This window comes from Perca fluviatilis, chromosome 22 (genome assembly GCF_010015445.1).
Source record: "Perca fluviatilis chromosome 22, GENO_Pfluv_1.0, whole genome shotgun sequence".
NCBI lineage: Eukaryota > Metazoa > Chordata > Actinopteri > Perciformes > Percidae > Perca > Perca fluviatilis.
In genome coordinates, this window is record NC_053133.1 from 2,297,764 (window position 1) to 2,317,851 (window position 20,088).

General features: G+C 40.1%; 2 protein-coding genes across 2 annotated transcripts in view; one reads left to right on the plus strand and one right to left on the minus strand.

Moving 5' to 3' along the window:
- The window catches only part of LOC120552004 (amiloride-sensitive amine oxidase [copper-containing]-like), a 54,507-nt gene extending 38,844 nt beyond the window's left edge, over positions 1-15,663 (plus strand). Inside the window, 1 exon segment of the mRNA XM_039789614.1 lies at positions 15,379-15,663. Within this exon segment, the coding sequence (XP_039645548.1) occupies positions 15,379-15,648 (270 nt within the window). The 3' untranslated portion in view covers positions 15,649-15,663.
- Positions 1-20,088, minus strand: part of scospondin (subcommissural organ spondin) — a 204,355-nt gene that overhangs the window by 83,053 nt on the left and 101,214 nt on the right.

The window sequence follows — 20,088 nt, forward strand, 5'->3', positions numbered from 1 at the left end:
CCCACGGAGAGAAGCCGAGAGAGAAAAAGAGAGAGAGAGAGAGACAGAGAGAGAGGGAAGGAGAAGGAGTGGACGAGAGGACAGAGAGGAGGAGGCTGATGGACGGAGAGAGAAAGAGAGAAAGAGAGAGAGAGAGAGGCAGGAAGAAAAGAGACAGAGAGAGAGAGAGAGAGGGAAAGAGGATGGAGGACCCAGGAAGACCCAGTGGACACATGGACACCCAGGACTGATGGAGGCACTGACCCACACATGAGCCCTGAGGAACAGTGGTGAACGGATAACACAAGCCAGAATGACGGAGGACAAGGAACGACGAGGTGGATAAAATACAGACAAGGAAGAAATATTTGTGGACATAGCATGGAGGAATGAGGTGGATCCCAACTAAAAATATGGACACAACCAAGGAGAAGGACAGACAAGGAAAGTGGAGGAATGGAATATATTGACCGAGACCGAATCCGAACAGAAGACAAATGACACGGAGGAGGAGGAGAAGGAAGAAGAAGACATGGAGATGGAGGAAGCTGAAGGAATAACGGAGAAAATGGCAGAAAATGGAATAGTGAAGAAGGAATGGACCACACACACAAAATATGGAAGGAATCCGACACACAGACAGACAACAGAGAAAGAGAAAGAAGACAGAGGAAAGAGAATGACAAGAGAAGAAAGAGGAGAGAAAAAGAGGAAAGAAGACAAGGAGAAGAAGAAAGAGAGGAAGAAAGAAAGAGGAGAGGAAAGAGGAAAGAGGGACAGGGAGGACAAAGAAAGAAAAGAAAGAAGAAAGAGGACAAAGAGAGAAAGAAAGGAAAGAGGAAAGAGGGAAAGGAGGACAAGGAACAGGAAAGAGAAGAAGAAAGAGGAAAAGAAAAGAGACAAAGAGGACAGACAGAGAAGAAAAGGAAAAGAAAGAGGAAAGAGAAAAGAGGAAGAGGAAAGAGGAAGAAAGACAAGAAAGAAAAAAGAGGAAAGAGGAAAGGAAAGAGGACAGAAAGAAGAAAGAGGAAAGAAGAAAGAGGACAGGAAGAAGAAAGAGAAAAAGAAAAAGAAAAAGAGGGAAAGGAAAAGAGGAAAGAGGAAAAAGAGAGATAGAAAGAGGAAAAGAGGAAAGAAAGAAGAAAAGAGGGAAGGAAAAGAGGAAAAGAAGAAAGAGGAAAGAAGACACAGAAAGGAAAGACAACAGAGAGAGAGAGAAAGAAAGGAAAGAAGGAAAGAGAAAAGAAAGAGGAAGAGAGGAAAGAAAGAGGGAAAGAAAGGAAGAAAGAGGGATAGAAAGAAGAAGAAAGAGGAAAGAGAAAAGAGGGACAGAAAAAAGAGGGAAGAAGAAAGAGGACAGAAAGAGGAAAGAGGGATAGGGAGAAAGGAGGGACAGAAAGAGGAAGAAGAAAGAGGACAGGAAAGAGGAAAGAGGAAAAGAGATAGAGAGAGGAAGAAAGAGGGAAGAAGAAAGAGGATAGAAAGAGGAAAGAGAACAGAAAGGAGAGAAAAGAGGACAGAAAGAGGAAAGAGGACAGAAAGAGGAAAAGAGGGACAGAAAAAGAGAAGAAAGAGAAGAAAGAGAGAAGGAAGGAAAGAGGGAGGGGAAGGAAAGAGGAAAGAGGGAGAGAGAGGAAAGAAGAAAGAGAGAACAGGGAAAGAGGAAAGAGGACAGAGGAAAGAGGACAGAAAGAAGAAAGAGGACAGAGAAAAGAAGAAAGAGAAGAAAAAGGAAAGAAAGAAGAAAGAAGAAAGAGGACAGGAGGACAGAAAGAGAAGAAAGAGGAAAGAAAGAAGAAAGAGGACAGAGGAAAGAGAACAGGACAGAAAGAGGAAAGAGAAAGAGAGAAAGAAGAAAGAAGGACAGAAAGAGAAAGAAAGAGGACAGAAGAAAAGAGGAACGAGGAAAGAAGAAAAAAAGGAGACAGAAAGAGGAAAGAGAAAGAAGACAGAAAGAGAGGAAAGGAAAGAGGACAAAGAGGAACAGAGAAAAGAGGACAAAGAGGAGAAAGAGAAAGGAAAGAAAGAGGAGAGAAAGACACAGAAAGAGGACAGAAAGAGGAGGACACGGAAAGAAAGAGGAAGAAAGAGGAAAGAAGAGACAGAAAGAAAAAAAGAGAGGAAAGAAAAAGAGGAGGACAGGAAAAGAAAGAGAGGAAAGAGGACAAAGAGGAAAAGAGAGGAAAGAAAGAGAAGAGGAAAGAGGACAGAGGAAAGTGAAGATAAGAGAGACAGGAAAGAGGAAAGAAGAAAGAAAGAAGAAAGAGGAAAGAGGACAGAGAAGAAAGAGGAAAGAGAGGAGGACAGGAAGAAGAGGAAAGAGAAGAAAGAGACAGAGAAAGAGGACAGAAAGAAGAAAGAGGAAGAAAGAGAAGGAAGAAAAGGAGAGGGATAGGGAAAAGAGGAGAGGAAAGAGGATAGGAAGAGGAAAGAGGACAGGAAAGAGAGAAAGAGGACAGAAAGAGAAAGAAAAGAGGAAAGAAAAGGACAGAGGAAAAGAGGAAAAAAGAAGATAGAGGACGAGGAAAGAGAAAAAAGGAAGGAAAAGAGAATGAGGACAGAAAGAGGAAAGAGAGAAGGAAAGAAGAAAGAAAGAAAGAGGGAAAGAAAGAGGGATGGAGAGATAGAAGAAGGATGGAAGGAAGGCGAAGAGGAAAGAAAGGAGGAGAGGACAAAGAGTGTACAGTAGAGACAGTGAAGAGCAGTAGGGAGACATGGAAAAGACAAAGAATAAGGAAAGGAAGGAATGAAAAGGAAGGAAAGTGGAGAAACGGAAAGGAATGGAACACGAAAAATGGAAAAACAAGAAGGAGAGTGAAATAAACCGGAAGAATAAATGGATGTAAAGGAATGGAATATGGATAAATGAAAAGGGGAAAGAAGGAGGGAAAGGAAAAGTGGAAGGAAATGGACATAGGAAGGAATGGAGGAAGCAGGAAGGGGACAACGAAGAGAAGATGGAAGGATGAATAAGGAATGGTAGAGAGGAGGGGTGGAGTAGTGGAAGGAAGGGAAGGAGGCCCCCCACGAAAGAATGGAATGGAATATAGGAAAGGAAGGAAAGGAATAGATGAAAAGAGAATAAAGAATTGGAGCATAGTGGAAGGGAGGAGGGTAGACGAGAAGAGGAGGTGGAAGGCAATGAAGGGTGAAAAAAAAAGGAAAAGTAGAAAAAGAAAAAAAGTTGAAGAAGTCCCATCATTAGCTGAAAGAGCTGAACATTTGAAAAGTTGAATGGTTTAAATAGGTGAAAGTATGCAGAAGTTACGAGAGCGCCAAAAACAAATGGAAGAGGGAATAAGCAGAAGCAGAATAATAAAGAAAATGGCTCGACAGAAATAACAATAGGTGGAATGCTGTAGAACAGCATCTACCTAATAATAAAGAACCATAACAATAGGTAGGAATGCTGTAGAACAGCATCCCCCAATAAGCAGAAAAAATAAAGAACAGGATAACAATAGGTGGAATGATACAGAAACAGCATTCCCCTAACAAGAAATGCATTTCCTGCGAAAATGCGTGGGAATGCTGAATAGCTGAATTGCTAAAGCTAACTGGATGAATAGCTCAAATCCGTAAGAAGAAGTTGAAGTAGTGAGAATAGTTGAAAAAGTGGAAATCATTAAAAAGTTCAAAGTTGACGCTAAACTGAATTGTTGGCTATAAAAGTTGAAAAATGACAAAATATGTAGAACATTGTGAGGTCTTTAGCTGAAGCTGAAGAATAGTTGAAACACCGCTCTTACTGACAGAAAGAGGAAAGAAGAAAGAGGACAGAAAGAGGAAAGAGAGTGAGAGGAAAGAAAGAGGAAAGAAGAAAGAGGAAAGAGAACAGAGGATAGAAAGAGGAAAAAGGACAGAAAGAGAGCGAGAGGACAGAAAGAGAACAGAGAGCGAGAGAACAGAAAGAGGAAGGAAAGAGGAAAGAGGACAGAAAGAGAGCGAGAGGACAGAAAGGGGAAAGAGAACAGAGAGCGAGAGGACAGAAAGAGGAAAGAAAGAGGACAGAAAGAGGAAAGAGAGCGAGAGGACAGAAAGAAGAAAGAGGACAGAAAGAGGAAAGAGGACAGAAAGAGGACAGAAAGAGTAAAGAGAACAGAGAGCGAGAGGAAAGAAAGAGGAAAGAAAGAGGAAAGAAGAGGACAGAAAGACGACAGAGGAAAGAGAGCGAGAGGACAGAAAGAGGAAAGAGAACAGAGAGCGAGAGGACAGAAAGAGGAAAGAAGAAAGAGGAAAGAAAGAAGAAAGAGGACAGAAAGAGGAAAGAAGAGGACAGAAAGAGAGTTTGAGAAGGATGGAGGGAGGGAGAGACAGAGGGAGGGAGAGACAGAGGGAGGGAGACTAAAGGAAGGAAGGAGGGGAAGAGAGGAGGGAGGAAGACAGAGAAGAGAAGAGAAGGAGGGAAGGAGTGATGGAAGGAGAAGATTAGAAAGGATGGAGGGAGGGACAGACAGAGGGAGGGAGACACAGACAGATAAGGAGACAGACAGACAGACAGACAGACAGACAGAAGTGGAACACAAATGATCTAGCCTGATGATCATAGTTAGTCTAGTTAGTTGACTCCTACAGCAAGCCTGGAGTAATCAGTAGACTGTCTGTGAAAGGGTTGTCATGGTTACTAAGAGCCTGGGCCCATGTTTATAAACATCTCTTTGATCTGTTAACGATCGCACCTGCTCTTAATGTCTCCTGTAGCAACCGCAGCACTCGAACACTGAGAGCAAGCTTCAAACAAAGCCTCGGACTGCCAAACTATTACTGCTATCGGTCAAATGACGTCATCTGAGCACCACAAGGCCTTTGGGCACGTAATCGGTATAAAATTTATATGGATAAACACAAAATAGTGGTCATATCAGCGATTTAAAAAGTGGTTCCGTGCGTTTCGGCGCGGAAATGCAAAGAGATTATACAGGAAGTCAATGGCGGGGAGTTGTGTTACATCTTGTCGTTTGGAAGCTCAACCAGCCAAAAGTAAAAAGGCGTATCACAACGCTGAGCAGATGCTTTTCCAACAAGACAAAAATACCTACGTTTTGATGTATAAATTGTGTATGACAAGTAGATATTGTGGGCGTGAGAGCAGTTTAGGAGAAGGGACAAAGATAATTTTTTTGAAGCTTTCACTCCTGACGATGACATCATCACTCTAAGCAAGCCACACACCTCTGTTTAATCGATAATATTTCCTGAAAAGATCACTAAACTTAAACACGCTGTTTCACAAAAACTGTAAAAGATATCAAACTGAAAAGATACGTTTGGATAGCTGAATATTTTGTGAACATTTTAAAGTTTGTTTGGCGTCTGTAGGTGAAAGTATGAAGGAGCTGAATCTTTTGGGAGCGGAAGAGATTTTAAGGGTTGAAGGCGCCTCACTGACTTTAATGTTAAAAAAAGTGTTAAAAAGCTGAATATTTTAAAAAGTATAAATAGTAGAAAAAAAGTTGAAGAAGTCCCATCATTAGCTGAAAGAGCTGAACATTTGAAAAGTTGAATGGTTTAAATAGGTGAAAGTATGCAGAAGTTACAGAGCCAAAAAACGTACGGAATAATAATAAAACTAAGAATAATAAAAACAATAACAATAGGTGGATTGAGACAGCATTCCCTAATAAACTAGAAAATGCATTTCCTGCAGAAAATGCGTGGGAATGCTGAATTGCTGAATTGCTAAAGCTAACTGGATGAATAGCTTAAATCTGTAAGAAGAAAGTTGAAATAGTGAGAATAGTTGAAAAAGTGGAAATCGTTAAAAAGTTCAAAGTTGACGCTAAACTGAATTGTTGGCTATAAAAAGTTGAAAAATAAAAATAATATGTAGAACATTGTGAGGTCTTTAGCTGAAGTTGAAGAATAGTTGAAAAAGTGGAAATCGTTTTAAGAAGTATGAATTTCATTAAACAGCTAAAAGTTGACGCTAAACTGAACTGTTTGCTTTAAAGGTTGAATAATGACAAAATGTGTAGAACATTGTGAGGTCTGAGTAGATTTTCTAACAGATAATGACTCACATATGCAGAAATATGAAACAAATTGTATGAAAAATCTTAAAGCTCAAATGCATTGCACTGCACTGCTGAAACATCTGGCAAATTTCAGAGTTGGAAGCTAAACTGCATTACCTACATAAGTGAAGAGCTTGTTAGAAAAGCTGGAAGAAATATTTTTATTATTATCAGATATAGAAACAGCATAAATCTAGCTGAGATGAGATGTGAAATATATTAGTGTGAAAAGAATTGGGGCTTAACAAAGAAGAAAGAGAGGAAAGAGAGAAGGAGAGAGAGAGGGAAAAAGAGGAGAGGGAAAAGAGAGGAAAGATAGAAACATTGAGGAAGAGAGCAACTTTGACTAAAATTGATTAAAAAGGCTGAAAGTTTAAAGACTTTGTATTATTATCAGCCATATCCATTGGTGGTAGAACAAACAAGCATGACCCTAAAGAGCTGAGAGGTGGATATATTGCCTGAAAAGAAACATATATAACATAATATACATGGATGAAATCAAAAATCACAAATGACCCTGGAGGGAGAGACAGAAGGAGGAAGGGAGAGGGAGTGAGAGAGGAAGGGAGGCAGAGAGAGAGAGGGTGGTGGTGGAGAGAGAGATTGAGAAGGATGGAGGGAGGGAACAGAGGGAGGGGAGAGGAAGGGAAGCGAAGGAAGGAGGGGAACAGAAGGGAGGAAGACAGAAAGAAAAAGAGGGAGGGAGGCATAGAGAAAGAGAGTGAGACAGGAGGGAGGGAGAGAGGAAAGGGAAAGAGAGAGACAGAGAAGGAGTGATGGAAGGAGAGAGATTGAGAAGGATGGAGGGAGGGAGAGACAGAGGAGGGAGAGACAGACAGATAAGGAGACAGACAGACAAACAGACAGACAGAAGTGGAGGCAATAAATGCCGGCTGATGATCATAGTTAGTCTAGTTAGTTGGCTCCTACAGCAAGCCTGGAGTAATCAGTAGACTGTCTGTGAAAGGGTTGTCATGGTTACTAAGGGCCTGGGGGCCATGTTTATAAACATCTCTTTGATCTGTTCACGACCGCACCTGCTCTTAATGTCTCCTGTACGCCGCACGCACTTCAGACACTGAGAGCAAGCTCTCAAACAAAGCCTCAGACTGCCCAAACTATTACTGCTATCGGTCAAATGACGTCATCCTGAGCACCACAAGGCCTTTTTGCACGTAATGGTATAAAATTTATATGGATAAACATAAAAATGTGGTCATATCAGCGATTTAAAAAGTGGTTCGTACGCGTTTACGCGGAAATGCAGAAAGTTATACAGGAGAGTGAATGGCCGGGAGTTGTGTTACTCTTGTCGTTTGGAAGCTCAACCAGCCAAAAGTAAAGGCGTATCACAACACTGAGCAGATTTTCTGAAACTAAAACAAAATACCCTACGTTTTGATGTATAAATTGTGTATGACAAGTAGATATTGTGGGTGTGAGAGTGTTGAAGAAGGGACTAAGATAATTTTTTGAAGCTTCACCTCTAGCTATGACATCATCCACTCTAACTCCGCATAATACACTCTGTTTAATCGATAAAATTTCCTGAAATGATCACTAAACTTAAACACCTTTTTAACAAAACCTGTAAAAGGTATCAAACTGAAAAGATAAGTTTGGATAGCTGAATATCTTGTGAACATTTTAAAGTTTGTTTGACGTCTGTAGGTGAAAGTATGAAGGAGCTGAAATTTTTGGGAGCGGAAGAAGATTTTAAGGAGTTGAAGGCTGCTCTCATTCACTTCAATGTTAAAAAAAGTGTTAAAAAGCTTAACATTTTAAAAAGTATAAATAGTAGAAAAAAAGTTGAAGAAGTCCCATCATTAGCTGAAATAGCTGAACATTTGAAAAGTTGAATGGTTTAAATAGGTGAAAGTATGCAGAAGTTACAGAGAGCCAAAAAACGTACGGAATAATAAAGCGAAGAATAATAAAGAACAGAATAACAATAGGTGGAATGCTGTAGAACAGCATTCCCCCAATAAACTAGAAAATGCATTTCCTGCAGAAAATGCGTGGGAATGCTGAATTGCTGAATTGCTAAAGCTAACTGGATGAATAGCTTAAATCTGTAAGAAGAAGTTGAAATAGTGAGAATAGTTGAAAAAGTGGAAATCGTTAAAAAGTTCAAAGTTGACGCTAAACTGAATTGTTGGCTATAAAAGTTGAAAAATGACAAAATATGTAGAACATTGTGAGGTCTTTAGCTGAAGTTGAAGAATAGTTGAAAAAGTGGAAATCGTTTTAAGAAGTATGAATTTCATTAAACAGCTAAAAGTTGACGCTAAACTGAACTGTTTGCTTTAAAGGTTGAATAATGACAAAATGTGTAGAACATTGTGAGGTCTGAGTAGATTTTCTAACAGATAATGACTCACATATGCAGAAATATGAAACAAATTGTATGAAAAATCTTAAAGCTCAAATGCATTGCACTGCACTGCTGAAACATCTGGCAAATTTCAGAGTTGGAAGCTAAACTGCATTACCTACATAAGTGAAGAGCTTGTTAGAAAAGCTGGAAGAAATATTTTAATTATTATCAGAAACAGCATAAATCTAGCTGAGATGTGAAATATATTAGGTGAAAAGAATGGGGCTTAACAAGAAGAAAGAGAGGAAAGAGAGAAGGAGAGAGAGAGAAAAAGAGGAGAGGAGAAAAGAGGGAAAGATAGAAACATTGGAGGAAGAGAGCAACTTTGACTAAAATTGATTAAAAAGGCTGAAAGTTTAAAGACATTGTATTATTATCAGCCATATCCATTCATTAGGGCAAACAAACAAGCATGACCCTAAAGAGCTGAGAGGTGGATATATTGCCTGAAAAGAAACATATATAACATAATATACATGGATGAAATCACAAATCACAAATGACCCTGGAGGGAGAGACAGAAGGAGGAAGGGAGAGAGGAGGGTGAGAGAGGAAAGGAGGCAAGAGAGAGAGGAGTGATGGAGAAAGAGAGATTGAGAAGGATGGAGGGAGGGAGAGACAGAGGGAGGAGAAGGAAGGGGAAGACTGGAAGGAAGGAGGAAAACAGAAGAGGGAGGAAGACAGAGAAAAGAGAAAGAGGGGAGGGAGGCATAGAGAAAGAGTGAGACAGGAGGGAGTGAGAGAGGAAGGGAGGAGAGAGAGAGAGAGACAGAGAAGGAGTGATGGAAGGAGAGAGAGATTGAGAAGAGGAGGGAGGGAGAGACAGAGGGAGGGAGAGACAGACAGATAAGGAGACAGACAGACAGACAAACAGACAGACAGAAGTGGACCGCATAAATGATATAGCCTGATGATCATAGTTAGTCTAGTTAGTTGACTCCTACAGCAAGCCTGGAGTAATCAGTAGACTGTCTGTGAAAGGGTTGTCATGGTTACTAAGGGCCCGGGGGCCATGTTTATAAACATCTCTTTGATCCTACGACCGCACCTGCTCTTAATGTCTCCTGTAGCCCACGCGCCGCCGAACACTGAGAGAACGCTCAAACAAAAGCCTCAGACTGACCATAATCTGCTATCCGGTCAAATGACGTCATGCAGAGCACCACAAGGCCTTTGTGCGCGTAATGGTATAAAATTTATATGGATAAACATAAAAATGTGGTCATATCAGCGATTTAAAAGTGGTTCGCTGGTGCGTTTGCGCGGAAATGCAAAGAAAGTTATACAGGAGAGTGAATGGCGGGAGTTGTGTTACTCTTGTCGTTTGGAAGCTCAACCAGCCAAAAGTAAAAGGCGTATCACAACACTGAGCAGATCTTCTGAAACTAGACAAAAAATACCTACGTTTTGATGTATGAATTGTGTATGACAAGTAAATATTGTGGGCGTGAGAGCAGTTTGACAGAACTAAGATAATTTTTTCGAAGCTTCACCTCGCTGTGATGTCATCACTCTAAACGAAGCCAATACACCCTGTTTAATCGATAAAATTTCCTGAAATGATCACTAAACTTAAACAGCTGTTTTCACAAAACTGTAAAGATATCAAACTGAAAAGATACGTTTGGATAGCTGAATATTTTGTGAACATTTTAAAGTTTGTTTGGCATCTGTAGGTGAAAGTATGGAGGAGCTGAATATTTTGGGAGAGGAAGAGGTTTGAAGGAGTTGAAGGCGCTCTCATTGACTTTAATGTTAAAAAAAGTGTTAAAAAGCAGAATATTTTAAAAAGTATAAATAGTAGAAAAAAGTTGAAGAAGTCCCATCATTAGCTGAAAGAGCTGAACATTTGAAAAAGTGGAATGGTTTAAATAGGTGAAAGTATGCAGAAGTTACGAGAAACCAAAACGGTACTGAATAATAAAATGAAGAACTAGAAAATGCATTTCTACTGCAGAAAATGGCGTGAGATGCTGAATAGCTGAATTGCTAAAAGCTAAAACTGGTCGAATAGCTTAAATCCGTAGAAGAAGTTGAAATAGTGAAAATAGTTGAAAAAAAATCCGTTTATAAAGTATGAGCTTTCATTAAAAGTTAAAAGTTTATGCTAAACTGAACTGTTTTGCTTAAAGGTTGAATAATGACAAGATATGTAGAACATTGTGAGGTCTGAGTAGATTTTCCTAACTGATAAGATCACATATGCAGAAATATGAAACAAATTAATACTGTAATACTGTAAAGTGAGAGTACAAAAAAGAAGAAATATTTTTATTATTATCAGATATACACTGCATAGAACGAAAAGCATCAATCTAGCTGAGATGAGATGTGAAATATATTAGGTGAAAAGAATGGGTCTGAACAAGAAGAAAGAGAGGAAAGAGAGAAAGAGAGAAGAAGGAGAGCAGGAGAGAAGAGACGCGAGAAGAGAGAGAAAGAGAATAAAGATAAGAGGAGAGGAAAGAGAGGAGAGGAAAGAAAAGACAGCAACTTTGACTGAAAATTGCCTAAAAAAGGCTGAAAGTTTAAAGACTTTGTATTATTATCAGCCATATCCATTGGGTAGAACAAACAAGCATGACCCTAAAGAGCTGAGAGGTGGATATATTGGCTGAAAGAAACGGCGGCCTACTACATGGATGAAATCACAAAGACCCTGACGAGGGAGAGACAGAAGAAGGAAGGGAGAGAGGGTGAAAGAGAGGAAGGGATGGAGAGAGAGACAGACAGAGAAGGAGTGATGGAAGAGAGAGACATTGAGAAGGATGGAGGGAGGGAGAGAAAGAGGGAGGGAGACACAGAGGGATGGAGAGACAGAGGGAGGGAGACTAAAGGAAGGAAAGAGGGGAACAGTGGAGGGAGGAAGACAGAGAAAAAGAGAAAGGGGAGGGGGAGGCATAGAAAGAGGGAGAAAGGAGGGAGGAGACAGACAGATAAGGAGACAGACAGACAGACAGAAGTGGAACACAAATGATGTAGCCTGATGATCATAGTTAGTCTAGTTAGTTGACTCCTACAGCAAGCCTGGAGTAATCAGTAGACTGTCTGTGAAAGGGTTGTCATGGTTACTAAGCGCCCTGTCCAGTTTATAAACTATCTTTGATCTGATAACGTAGCACCTGGTCTTAATATGTCTCCTGTAACACCGCGCTTCCGAACTGAGAGCAAGCTCTCAAACAAAGCCTCACAGTGGAAAAACCATAACTGCTATCGGTCAAATGACGTGATCCGAGCACCACAAGGCCTTTGTGAACGTGTCGGTATAAAAATGTATGGATAAACGTAAAAATGTGGTCATATCAGCGATTTCAAAAAGTGGTTCGTTCAGTGTTTCGCGGGAAATATCCACGGTTTTAACATTGGACAATGGAGAACGATATGGACATCTTGTCATTTGAAGCTCAACCAGCCAAAAGTAAGGCGTATCACAAAACTGGAGCAGATTTTCTGGAAACTAGACAAAAATACCTACGTTTTGGTGTATAAATTGTGTATGCCAAGCAAGATTGTGGCGTAAGATGGTAACCCCCGAATTTGAGAGAGAAGGGGAAAAACATATTACGTTACTAAAATGTCTTAATTTTTATTTTTTTGCAAAAGTGTTACATATACTTTTTTTATAAATTTTAAAAAAAATCAAACTGAAAAAGTGTATAGACGAATATCTTGTGAACATTTTAAAGTTTGTTGGGGCGTCTGTGGGGGTGAAAAGTATGGAAGGAGCGGAAAATTTTGGGAGCGGAAGAAGATTTTAAGGAGTTGAAGGCTGCTCTCATTCACTTCAATGTTAAAAAAGTGTTAAAAAGCTTAAAATTTTAAAAAGTATAAATAGTAGAAAAAAGTTGAAGAAGCCCCATCATTAGCTGGAAATAGCTGAACATTTGAAAAGTTGAATGGTTTAAATAGGTGAAAGTATGCAGAGCGTTACAGAGAGCCAAAAAGCGTCGCGAATAATAAGAAACAAATAATAAAGAACAGAATAACAATAGTTGGAATGCTGGTGAACAGCATTCCCACTAATAAGAACAGGATAACAATAGTTGGAATGCTGTTGAACAGCATTCACTACAAAAAAGGCAGGATAACAATAGTTGGAATGCTGTTGAACAGCATTCCACTAACTTCGAAAATGCATTTCCTCTGAGGAAAATGCGTTGGGAATGCTGAATAGCTGAACTGCTAAAAGCTAACTGGATGAATAGCTGAAATCTGTAAGAAGAAGTTGAAATAGTGAGAATAGTTGAAAAAGAGGTGAAATACGTTAAAGGAGCAAAGCGAAAAACAGGAACAAGGAAGAGCAAGCAAAAAGAAAAAGAAACACAAAGTGAGAAGAGGAGAGAGGGAGGGAAGAGGGATGGAGAAAGAAGGAAATAGAGAGAGAGAGGGACATGGAGAGAGAGAGAGGGGGATGAGAGAGAGGGGGAGAGAGAGAGGGGGATGAGAGAGAGGGAAATACAAAGAGAGAGAAGAAGGAGAGGGAGAGACAAAGAGAGAGAGAGAGGAAAGAGAGAGAGGTATAGAGAGAGAGAGAGAGAGAGAGGATAGAGAGGGAGAGAGAGGCAAAGGGAAAGAAAGAGACAGAGAGAGAGAGGGAAAGAGAGTGAGAGAGAGAGAGAAAGGAAGAGAGGGGAGTAGAGACAGGAGGGAGAAGGAGGGATGAGAGAGGAAAGAAAAAGAGAGAGAGAGGGATAGAGAGAGAAAGAGAGAGAGACAGATAGAGAGGGAGAGAGAGGCAGATGGAAAAAGAGAGATAGAGAGGGGGAGCGAGAGAAGACAGACAGACAGACCAGAACAAGAGAATAGAAGAGAGAAGACAGACAGACAGACCAGAACAAGAGAATAGAAGAGAGAAAACAGACTAAAGTTCATATTCCTGCCTGTAGTATCTGGGTGTGTATCTGTTGTCATGGTAACGACTGGCCAGTGAATGTTTGTAGTAGTTGAAGTAGTGAGAGTAGTAGAAAAAGTGGAAATCGTTTGAAGAAGTATGAATTTCATTAAAAAGCTAAAAGTTGACGCTAAACTGAACTGTTGGCTTTAAAAGCTGAAAAATGACAAAATATGTAGAATATTGTGAGGTCTGAGAGGGAGAGACAAAGAGAGAGAAAGAGAAGGAAAGAGAGAGAGAGGGGGGTAGAGAGAGAGAGAGGGATAGAGAGGGAAATAAAGAGATGGAGAGCGAAAGGAAGAGAGGGGGGAAGAGAGGGATGGAGAAGGAGGGATGAAGAGAGAAGGCGAGAGAGAGAAAAAGAGAGAGAGAAAGAGAGAGAGAGGCAGAGGTAAAGAAAAAGAGACAGAGAGAGAGAGAGGGAAAGAGAGAGATGGAAGGAGGCCTGTAGCCTGTAGTATCTGGGTGTGTCTGTGAAAGTGTTGTCATGGTAACCAATGGCCAGTGGATATGTTTATAAACCTGCATTGATGTCTGTAATCAAGTTGATGAGCAACACCTGCTGAATCTGTCAGCTGTGCTGTGCTTCAGCTATTCAGAGTCCCTGAGAGCGAGCTCTCAAACAAAGCCTCACAGTGGAAATACGATAACTGCTATCAGTCAAATGACGTGATCCGAGCACGAGCACCACGGCCTTTGTGAACGTATCGGTATAAAAATTTATATGGATAAACGTAAATATGTGGCTTATAACAGCGATTTCAAAAGTGGGTCGTTCAGTGTTTCGGCGGGGAAATATCCACGAGTTTTAACATTGGAGCCAATGAAGAAAGAAATGGATATCTTGTCATTTGGAAGTTCGCTGAGCCAAAAGTATGAGACGTATTGCATAACTGAGCAGATCTTCTGAAACTAGACAAAAATACCTACGTTTTGATGTATAAATTGTGTATGACAAGTAGATATTGTGGGCGTGAGAACAATTTATTGAGAAGTGACAAAGATAATTTTTTCGAAGCTTCACCCTCTAGCTATGACATCATCCACTCTAAGCAGCGCAATACACACCCTGTTTAATCGATAAAATTTCCTGAAATGATCACTAAACTTAAACAGCTTTTTTACAAAAACTGTTAAAGATATCAAACTGAAAAGTAGACCCCGAATAGCTGAATATTTTCTGAACATTTTAAAATTTGAATCACGTCTGTAGGTGGAAGAATGTAGGAGGAGAGAACAGCATTCCCCCAATAAAGAACAGGATAACAATAGTTGGAATGCTGTTGAACAGCATTCCCACTAATAAAGAACAGGATAACAATAGTTGGAATGCTGTTGAACAGCATTCCCACTAATAAAAAAACGAATAACAATAGGTGGAATGCTGTAGAACAGCATTCCCCCAATGAAGAATAAATAAAGAACAGGATAACAATAGGTGGAATGCTGTAGAACAGCATTCCCCCAATAAGAAGAAGAAGAAGTATATAAAGAACCGAATAACAATAGTTGGAATGCTGTTGAACAGCATTCCCACTAATAAAGAACCGAATAACAATAGGTGGAATGCTGTAGAACAGCATTCCCCCAATAAGTATGAGAAACAATAGTCATTGTGCCTATTGCACATCGGCACACTGAATTAACACTGTCAACAAGCATCAATTACTTCAAAATCTGTGAGCATAAGTCTATCCAGAACGTTATTAGATGATACAATAGCATCTTATGATCACCAACTCCGGTAACAATTCAATCACAATATTGTTACATGGTTTTTGAGTTTTGGGGGGTTAGTGATGATTCAGGCTAAATGCCCCCTTTTGTACTGGTGCATGAGTCACAATCCACTAATGGACAGCATCCTTTGTGATGTGTTAAATGGATTCCTAAAACTGTGGTTTACAAGCGGGGGTGGGGGTGTTTTAGAGGTTACGTCATTGGTTTATCTTTGCTCTTCCTAAAAGAATCTGTTCATCAGTTTTGGTCACTCACCATGATGGTAACTCACGAATGCTGACATTTTCTTCTGTTTGCACTTTTAAGTATAAACCCCACCTGTAATGTGTCGTATTCTAAAACTTGTCATGTAATGTTTGCTCTCCTTTGTGCAGGACCTGGTAGCCTGGGTGACAGTGGGCTTCCTGCATGTGCCTCATTCAGAAGACATCCCCAACACGGCAACACCCGGCAACGCAGTGGGCTTCTTCCTGCGGCCCTTCAACTTCTTCGATGAAGACCCTTCGTTGTCTTCCAGAAGCACCATCATTGTCCGGCCGGGACAGGACGGCAAGCCCAAGATCCAGAGATGGACACCTGAGGTCGTAGGTCACTGTGTGACAGACAAGCCATTCTTTTACAATGGCACTTATGCAGGAGTCTAGAGGTGTTTTTTGGGGGTTTCCCAAAAAAGTATTTTGGCTCTAATACAATTTTTGCAAGGATCTCAGATTATATAACAATCAATTTATAATATACAAGGTCAGATTTATTCTTCCCAATGTCTTACAATGTGACAGCCTTATGAGATTTTGTGCAATGTTTAAATTTGTGAAAGAAACTAAATCCATGTATTAAGAAAAGAATAAAGAGCATTTAAAAAAAAAGTTGATTTTGTGTTTTTTCATAAATAAGCCTGTTGTGGCTGGTTATATAAACAACCTTTTTTTTTTTATTTAGCTGCAGACTCCACACATTGGAAGTTGCATAAATCACATGCATTGGTTATGCATTTCTCCCTGTAACTCTCCAATCTTTCCTGCTGTGTCGAATGAAGAAAAAAACATGGATTTCTTTTAAACCATGTTTTTATTCAAGAAAGATAAGACAATACAGATCCATTCATTTAGGTACAGTGTCTTGATTTTTGTTTTCTTATTTGAGAATCAATCCCATCCCACCCACACCACCCACATACTGCCATTACCAACAAAACAAAACATAAGTAAAAATAAAATAAAATAAAAAGGAGGATGAGGTTGAGAGAGGGAGCAATTCCCACTATGTGTAAAGCTCACATCAGGTATCGGACAACGCACCTGTGCATACTGGGCAAATACTGGGATGGCATGTTGCTGCAGGATGCTGTGGTAGCCATGCTGGTTCAGTATGCCTTCAATTTTGAATAAATCCCCAACAGTGTCACCAGCAAAGCACCCCCACACCATCACACCTCCTCCTCCATGCTTCACGGTGGGAACCAGGCATGTAGAATCCATCCGTTCACCTTTTCTGCGTCGCACAAAGACACGGCGGTTGGAACCTACAGATCTTAAATTTGGCTCATCAGACCAAAGCACAGATTTCCACTGCTCTAATGTCCATTCCTTGTGTTTCTTGGCCCAAACAAATCTCTTCTGCTTGTTGCCTCTCCTTAGCATTGGTTTCCTAGCAGCTACTTGACCATGAAGGCCTGATTCGCGCAGTCTCCTCTTAACAGTTGTTCTAGAGATGTGTCTGCTGCTAGAACTCTGTGTGGCATTCATCTGGTCTCTAATCTGAGCTGGTGTTAACTTGCAATTTCTGAGGCTGGTGACTTGGATGAATTTATCCTCAACAGCAGAGGTTACTCTTGGTCTTCCTTTCCTGGGGCGGTCCTCATGTGAGCCAGTTTTGTTGTAGCGCTTGATGGTTTTTGCGACCGCACTTGGGGACACATTCAAAGTTTTCGCAATTTTCCGGATTGACTGACCTTCATTTGTTAAAGTAATGATGGCCACTCGTTTCTCTTTACTTAGCTGATTGGTTCTTGCCATAATATGAATTCTAACAGTTGTCCAATAGGGCTGTCGGCTGTGTATCAACCTGACTTCTGCACAACACAACTGATGGTCCCAACCCCATTAATAAGGGAAAACATCCACTAATTAACCCTGACAAAGCACACCTGTGAAGTGAAAACCATTTCAGGTGACTACCTCATGAAGCTCATTGAGCTCATACTTTGAGGAATCTAAAATATAAGACATGTTTTCATTCGTAGTTTTGTTCTTCAGTGAGAATCTACAATGTAAATAATCATGAAAATAAAGAAAACGCATTGAATGAGAAGGTGTGTCCAAACCTTTGGCCTGTACTGTATATATATATATATATATATAGGGGATATATAGGGGATTTTAATGTTCATTTGTGTTGTCCTGAAAAGCCAATGGCAAAGGGTTTTTTAAACCTCATTGATTCTTTTAATCTTGTGCAATCTGTGTCTGGATCCACACAAGAACATGGACACACACTTGATCATGTCTTATCATATGGTCTGCCCGTTTTTAATCTAGAGATATGTGACACAGTGTTTTCTGACCATATGCCTGTATTATTTGAGGCTGCTCTTGCCTGTAATACAGTTAAACCTGGCGCTGCTACTCAGCTCTGTCACATTATTAACCCTTCCACTGCTGTTCGGTTCTCGGTTGCTTTTACTCAGAACTCCATCATTCCTGAGTCTGTGTGCAATACAGAGGAGCTTAGCTCATGGTTTCACTCCACCTGTCAAACTGTTTTAGACACTGTGGCTCCATTAAAATCCAGGCAGCCTAAAACTAAATCTGAGCCCTGGCTAAACGACACAACTCATACTGTCAGACGTGAATGCCATAGAGCTGAGCGCAAGTGGAAGAAGGACAAACTGCAGGCGTCTTTTCAAATGTTAAGGGACTGCTGGCGTCATTATCAGAAAACTGTGAAAGATGCTAAAAGAAAACATTTCTCAGATATTATCCTGTCAAACTGTCACAAGCCTCGTGTTTTGTTTAACCAGTCCTTCCAGAGAAATGCGGAGTTATTTTGTGATTTTTGCGGGCAAAAATCTTTGATTATGCGGCACGTTTTCTTAAAAAATGCAATGGAATATGCGGGATATTTATGCAATTTTATGCAATGAAATTGCGGGAACTTGCAAAAACTGCGGTTTGATGAAAAAGAGAAAAAATGTGATTCCCCAACACCCTGCTTTTTGATGATGTTTACGTCACGTAATTACGTCACTTCATAACGTTCCCATGGTAACAGAGGAAAATGGCTGCTCTTGTGTGAAGTAAACGCAACATTTTTCAACTTTCTGCTAAGTTATATGTGACTTTTTTGCAACGAAAATGTGGGGATTATGAAATCATGCAAGCCCCGCATATTTTGCGTGGAAATCAGCAATTTATGCGGCGAAAGTGCGGCATATTTGAAAATGTGCGGCCCCGGCATAAATATGCGGATCGCATAATCACGTTTTTCTGGAAGGACTGTTTAACACTATTGACTCACTTCTAAATGGCCCGCAGACTGCCTGTATGGAGGCGTCCGCTGCTGTGTGTGAAAACTTCCTTCACTTTTTTATTGATAAGGTCACTTCAATTAGGGCTCAAATCTCACCTTCAGCTTATGACCCCTCAATCTCTGTCCCCTGCTCTGCTGTTTTTGACCAGTTTGAGCCTGTGACTCTTTCCTTTTGACAGGGCATTGTTGGTCATTTGTGATATTGTAATATTTCAGTTTTTCTTTTGTAATACATTTGCAAAAATTTCTACATTTCTGTTTTTTTCTGTCAAGATGGGGTGTTGAGTGTACATTGATGATAAATAAAATGAACTTTTTTGATTTTAGCAAATGGCTGCAATGAAACAAAGAGTGAAAAATTGAAAGGGGTCTGAATACTTTCCGTACCCACTGTAGTAGTAAGATGTCGATTTTATTTACTTCATTTAATAATTTTTTTCATTGCTTTTTATTGCGCAGCTATTATTTTTACTCATGTCAATTTGTTATGTCTTTTATTTGTGATGTTTTATTTATTCTTCTGTACAGCACATTTGTCAACTTTGGTTGTTTTAAAGCGTTTGACAAATAAAGTTGGATTGGAGTTGGATGTTGATAAGAGCATTAAAATGAGAAAAAATAATGGGACAAGAAGAAATCAAAGGACATTTAGAATAGATAAAAATGTGCGCTTAATTGCGATGAATTGCGAGTTAACTATGACATTAATGCGATTAATCGCGATTAAATATTTTTAACAATTTAACAATCCGCCCTTATGAAATCCAATCGCGGCACGGCTGTCTTGGAACATAATAGACAGCCGGTGGCGGAATGCCCCGACACTTCAACTCAACTCAAATGTAACAGTGAACACTCAGTGTTGGACTTACAGTGTGTTGAGATGCCTCTCCAAACGCAGAAACCAAGCGCAATCACACCATAAAATGTTAAGACACATTAAGAAAAGAAGATCTATATTTTGCCGTAATCCAATGACATGAAAAAAAGTAATCCACAGCGATCAGAAGATCCACTTCGCCGTTTAAACAATGTGGAATAAAACGTATAAAAGACAATGAATCAAAATCTCAACAATGAAGTAGTAAGCTGACAGCAAATGTATATACGTGGCATTTAGGCAACATTTATTGCAACGTTGGCACGGTAAGATATCCAGACTAGTGCAACAGTCATTTTCATATTTTGGCGTCCTGCATTATGGTCTCAGGTGTGAGCCAGAGCCCTGAAAAAATATTTTTTTTATTAAAGCAGTAGGCCTATATTAAATCCTACCAGGGCATGAAGTTAACTTTTTTGACCACCAGTCACTTTGGCAGGTGGACTTTTAAATCCACCTGCCAAAGTGACTTTTTACCAGCCAGTTTTTTTTTTTGCCTCATAAAAGAAAAACAGGACTTGCTGTGTCTCTATGATCTTGTCCTGTCCTATTCATGGTAGCCTACTCATGGACATTGCGCCGTCGTCACGTGCTGTAGTAGGGGGGCCAGCCTTGATAATACTGCATAGGGGTCCAGTGTTGGCTCGTTACGCCACTGCATATAAGAGATGAGAGG